Below are 6,333 nucleotides of genomic sequence, written 5' to 3' on the forward strand. Positions count from 1 at the left end.
CATTTAAATAAACGATATTCAAATAAATCTACCGAAGATAAATCGACAACTTTTTTTTCTCTTCATTCCAAATCAACTTTGGCAGCAATAAAAAGTTGTATTGCGCCACACCCTGCACTTTTTGGAGCGTTTTGGAGTTTATTACATGCGTTGAGGTTTCTTACGTAATAAACGTAAGATACATATTTCTTACGTAAATTACTTACAAGTCGCTCGAAATACGAAAATTTACCAACCCAGTTGAAGATGCTGCACAAAACCTAGTTCGTGATTTGAGAAATGATCAAACTGACGATGAATTCAGAAAGTTTTTTCGAATGTCACCCCAACACTTCGATATTTTGCTTGAAAAAGTGAGTCCAATTATAGCCAAGAAAGATACAACCTTCAGAAGACCGATATCACCAGAAACCAGATTAACCATCACCCTTCGTTATTTGGCATCAGGTGATTCGTATCGTTCTTTGATGCTTTTATTCAGGGTGCCACATAATACCATATCGGGAATTGTCTCAAAGACTTGTGCAGCGATACATTCTACGCTTAGCGATTATTTAAAGGTTTGATAGAATACAAATCATTTATGGAAAAGTTGCAAATACTCAAATTTCCGTTTAATCGAACAGGTTCCCCGAACGCAAAATGAATGGAACAAAATTGCAGAAGATTATTACGTTCAGTGGCAATTTCCGAATTGCTTGGGTGCCCTGGATGGAAAACACATTACAATTCGTTGCCCAAGTAACTCAGGGTCTCTTAACTTTAATTACAAACATACATTCAGCGTGGTTCTCATGGCATTGACGGATGCAAACTACAAACTGATTTACATTGATGTTGGATGTAAAGGCCGAATCTCTGATGGAGGTGTTTTCAATAGATGCTCACTATATCAAGCGATCGAAAATAATTCCTTGAATATACCACCACCGCGGAGTCTGCCAGGCTCAAATGTTGTAGCACCGTTCGTAATCGTTGCTGATGATGCTTTTGCTTTACGCCCATATCTTATGAAACCTTTCAACTTCCGCGGCCAAGATCAATCAGAACAGATATACAACTACAGGTTGTCTCGTGCGCGCCGTATGGTTGAAAGCACCTTTGGCATGTTGGCGTCCAAATTTCGATTGCTGCGGACCACCATAGAGCTAAGTGAACAAAATGTAAAGCTCTGTGTCTTGGCCATTTGTTCTATTCATAATTGGTTAGCTACTATTGATCCAGAATCATATTTAGCATTAGAAATAAATCAGGAAGAAACATTGGATAATTTGGGCGGTGTAGCGAATGAACAAAGTATTTCAAATGAAAGAGGAAAAAATATTCAAGAAATCTTTAAAACATATTTCACCTGCGAAGGACAAGTGCCTTGGCAATATGAAATGATTTAATTTGTTGTTTAAATACATTGTAATGAAGAAACTATTTCAAACATTTAACCTTAATGTGACCAGCACTTGTAAACATTTTTGAAACACCTATTATGTAAACAATTTACTGCTCCAATGGAAACAAATAATGTTTACGGAAACAATATTTCCATCAAAAGTTTACATAGTGTGACTGCACCCTAGGGTTACACTGAACGCAGCGAACTCAGCAATGTAGCGAGCTCTGTAATGTGAGAGCTGTCAAAAAAATTTCTGCAAGTGAATTTGCCAATTTATTAGGACTGGTTCACACTGATTTCTCTGTTTTTCGCTATAATCGTTTGATGTCAAATGGACCGAAATATATTTTAAGGAGTATACGATTTAAACTTTTTTCAAGTAACTATAATTTTTCATCGTTTTACATGATTCTTCTTTATGTTTCAATTTTTTCTCCAGCTGGAGAATGGAAAATATTTTTTTTCAAAGAGTCGAGTAATGAGTTTTAAGTTGTCCAAAAGATGAACAAAGTTAGTCGCTTCGAATGGACAATATTAATTCGGTGTTTCGTGTTTGAAACAAAAATTCACCAAATCTCGAGTACAAAGCAGATCGACCGAGGATGAAGACTTTGGATTCGCAAATGTGCGACTGGATTTGTTGTGATCGCGCGCGCCAAAGAGGTATTGTCATCGTGTCGTTTTCAAATAATTGTGTGATTTACATAATTTTGTTGACAATTTGGAAACATGAACGCTGCAAAAAATTATTCGGTAATACAACGGTAATCGTTGTCATGCCTTATCATTGCTAAGGAAAGAAAAAAAAAACAAATCGTAAATACCAACGCGTATGCGGTTTGAATCGACAAATTTCGAGCGAAACAAAGAAGTGCACACAATGATTTTCCGGGACAAGGTAAAGTTGAAAGAAAAGATAGAACAAAGTCAGGTTCGACGCTATTGTGCCTTTCGAGTACCTTTAACCCACGCTCTATGGTCACTGTGCATTTTAATTGAGATTGATCTGATAGAACTAGCGCTATTTGCATTGTATACAATTTCATTTATCACCTCGAATTGACATTTTAATTTAGTGATGACAGTAAACGTCTTGTAGAAATAATTCTTATTGCAAATTGGACTTTTTATCGTACAAAGAATCAAATTTTTTTTATTTGAGTTCAAATTTTTTTACAGTTTTTTTTTTAATTTTCCAAAATTTCTTTGGAACATCATCTGTTGAATATTTTTCTGCTTCATTCGAGTGAAAGTTTGAAAAATGTACTATGAAATTCGAAAAGTAAATGTTCTTTGCGTTACACAGTCTGCAGACGTATTTAATTATGGCATAAGTGCCATCCCCTTGTTCGACACCATGTTTGCAGTCGATATGGCGTTGGATGTTGCGCTCATGTTTAAATTGGTTGTGGCATCCAACTACCGGACAAACATGGTGTTGAACAAGAAGTGGCGCTTCAGCCGCTTCACCAACGACCTCATCATCAGCCATATTGTCATCAAACGGTATTTCTACCGTTTCATTTGATGGAAGCATTTGAATTGAGGCATCCATACTCTCTACAATTGCTGTATTGTCGTCCGGTTGTACGGCCAGTGAAAAATGCTCATAAAATGATTTTGCATTTTTTACTGGCGTTACCGTGTTTACCCAGTGTTCAACAGTGGTCACAGCAAAATCTAAATTATTTTTGATAATTTTTTTCTTTCTTTATTATTCAATAATATCTTTTTATTTATATCATTCTTTTTTTCCGCGAATATTGGCGTATTTTACAATGTGTTTTACCATATCTGATTTGAACAACGCGTATATGTAGGATGAATCAATTTTATTAAGTGCAGCGATCACCACATCATGTATTGATTTTAGATTTTTGATCGGCTCTCGTCGCAATCCTTTGACGGATGTTTTTCCAGTCCATGTGAATTCGGACAGGCATTTCTTATCCATAAGTGCCTCTAGCACTCGTCTCGTCATCCCCCATGCAACGCGCTGTTTGTTGTTTCCATAGATCTTGCTTATGTGAACAAGCTATTGAAATATAAGAACATTTTCATCACATCGTGGATCATAAAATACAAATATCAGTCATAACTCACCACTTCTTCGAATATTTTCTCTTCTTTCAATATTTCGTTCAATTGCAACGCTTCCGAAACGGTTTTTGTTGGTAAAGCAACACTTATTCCTTTGCTTGTGAACGTTTTGATATTGATTCCCAAATGGTTTAATGGTGGAGCATCAACCGTATATGTGGTATTAACTTTTATGTATAGTAAATCACGGTGTAAGGTGATTTCTTGTTCGAGTTTAGTAGCGGCAGTGGAAAGAGCCATAAGTTCGTCATTTAATTTGAGATGCTGCTGCTGCTGCTTTGCGTCGGAGCGAAGCTAATATCTGAGTCTCCGTCTGTGGCAAATGGATCTGATTCTGATGACGTGTTGGTTTGAATTGGCTTCGCAATGCGATTTTGATCGTAAATTTGTGCCGAACATTTCTTTTATTTTCGACACTGCCGTCCAAATTATAATTATCACCCATTTTATTGCCCTTTTTCCTATGCTTATATTCGCTTCAAAGTCTACTGTATACTGAGAGTATTTTTTAAATTCAAAGGAATTCATACCATCCGCTAAATGGGACAACATGTAATTTACTCCATCTGGAGTACTCCATCTGGAGTATATTAATGTTGTCTACAAAAGCAAAAAATTACTTTGACAAATTCGTTTGATTCTCCAGATGGAGAAAATCCTTTGAATAAAAAAAATACGTGTGGACACGTTCGCATTTTCATAATGATTAAAGCCTGATTAACACTGTAAAAAATTGCATAAATCGTACGAAAATTACTGTCCATTTTGTATTATAATAATTATCATACAAAGTGAACATAAATTTTCGCACGATTTTTCCTTCTTTTTACGGTAATAATCGGGCCTTATTTGTTATCATAAAAAATGGACAACAATTTTCGTACGATAAATGCAATTTTTTACATTCAAATCGAACTAAATAGTGGCTACACAAGAAGCTCGATTTGAACGAAAAATCGACTACTCGATGCCCATTGGGCACGTGGCCCACGACCACGTCGTCCACCGGGTATTTGTTTGTCTGACATGATTTTTTTTGAATCGGTATTTCTTTTTACAAACAATGATTTTAATAAAAAAAATTACTTGTCGAAACTATTTTACTGATATTTAACGTATTTAACCGATATTTCGTTCAGAAAGAATTGCTCGAAGAACGCTTGAAAATTTTTGCTCCGACTACGCGAATCAGTGTTACGATCGATGTGAACGAAGTGGATAATAAAAATGGCGGGCAACGAATATTCCAGTCGTTCTAGCCGTTCTAGCACTTCTAATCGTTCAAGCCGTTCAGGCAAGTGTATGCAATGGTTTGCGATGTTGTTACGGTTGCATTCGTTGTGTTGTTCTTTCTCACTCCTGCGAAGATGGGTTGCGTGAATAAGGCGAAAGGGTGAGAGACGTGAGAGAACAACAGACCGAACACACAACCCACACAACCAACACAACTATTGCGATAGCCAAACGCGGCAAACGCGTCAAACACATCAATCTCAAAAGACGAAGAGTGTGGACAGTAGTATATCTATGAGACTTCTAACCCACTTTCTAATAAGAACCTTTATTGATAAGAACCGCCGAAGTCAAAGAGGGGTAGAATTCTCATAGATATATGTGAATGCACAAGAGGGGTAGAACCATCATAGATATATGAATGTTAATTTAGAAGGGTGAAAAAATGGTATAAGCTGAAAAAAAAGAGGGTGAATCGAAATAAAACACGGATTTTTGTTTATGGGTGAAATTTATTTTGGAATAAAAAGAAGCTCATAAAACGTATGCAAACATGAATGAAAGAATGCTATTTAACTGCGAAATATGTGAAAAATGGGGAACAAAACACTGCAAAGCGAGAAAAAAAACATGCCAAATAATCAATTTAAAAAAACGCAGCGAAACTCAGAGTGTCTGAATGGTGCTTTGCATGTAGCGCACTCGTTTTTGTAGTTGCGATTGGAATTTTGCGCGCTTATACAATCGAAGCAAAACAAATGTCCACATTTTAATGAGACTGGCTGATTATTATATAGTGAATCGAAGCAAATGTTGCATACTGGATTATTGTTGTTGTTGTTGTTGTTGGCTGCTGCGATATTGTTATTGATGCTGTTGTTGTTGTTGACTGCGATATTGCCAATGCTGTTTACCACAACCTGCGCGTTGGCGTCACCATTAATCTCAATTTCCAAGCCAACATCGGGAACTTGGATATCAGCTAGCGGGCCAACGGTAGCAGTTTCGTTGAAATCATTATTGAGACCTTCGAAGCGCAGACGGCGTGCGCGTGGAAAAGGTGGTGGTGTGAGGCGCATTGGTGTTGGATCATATATCGGTGAACGCGGTGAAAAACGCTGTCCTTCCTCGAATGATTGCCGACGAATACCAGTCATCATCGGTGTAAATGGTAGCGTTACATCACTATCATCGTCACTGCTTATTTCGACGTACCCCGAAAAATATGTTGATGCTGGTGATGGAGAAATCCTACTCTTTATCTGCGGTGATGGTGAACGTGGAGGAGTTTGTCTGCGCATCAATGTTGTGCCCAGTATTGGCGATGGCGATCGGATGCGTGATGTTGATGGTTGTGGTCAGCCTTTCTGATCATGAAAATAGTAAACAATACAGCGGCACCTGGGGACTAAGTGCAACGTGTCATACTTTCAATGTTTGAATTACACAGACGCACTTACACAGACGCATACTTGTTACAGCAAACTATGTGCATGATTCTTCATTTCTCCAACCAGTCGCCAGGTGCCGCTTTATTGTTCTTGTTTGACGTTTCCTATCTATTTGTACAGACGATCAGAGAGGCTGGTTGTGGTGATAATGTACGTGGC

At 37.5% G+C, this 6,333-nt stretch overlaps 1 protein-coding gene across 1 annotated transcript; it reads left to right on the forward strand.

The window, feature by feature from the left end:
• Nucleotides 1–261: 261 nt before the first annotated feature.
• LOC129572008 (putative nuclease HARBI1) lies at nt 262–1,391 on the forward strand. The gene is made up of 2 exons (XM_055451909.1): nt 262–482; nt 570–1,391. The coding sequence occupies exons 1-2, from the start codon at nt 318–320 to the stop codon at nt 1,389–1,391; spliced, it is 987 nt and encodes a 328-aa protein (XP_055307884.1). The 5' UTR covers nt 262–317.
• The last annotated feature ends 4,942 nt before the right edge of the window (nt 1,392–6,333 follow it).

The sequence above is a fragment of the Sitodiplosis mosellana genome, unplaced genomic scaffold (assembly GCF_009176505.1).
Source record: "Sitodiplosis mosellana isolate CC-2019 unplaced genomic scaffold, AAFC_SMos_1.0 Smas_scaffold_3966, whole genome shotgun sequence".
NCBI lineage: Eukaryota > Metazoa > Arthropoda > Insecta > Diptera > Cecidomyiidae > Sitodiplosis > Sitodiplosis mosellana.

Excerpts from the sequence above, each read along its gene's own strand:
- LOC129572008 (XM_055451909.1), top strand. The coding sequence starts at position 318 with ATGTCACCCCAACACTTCGATATTTTGCTTGAAAAAGTGAGTCCAATT. Across the intron at positions 483-569 it reads CTTTGATGCTTTTATTCAGG|AATACAAATCATTTATGGAA; the intron begins GTGCCACATAAT and ends AAGGTTTGATAG.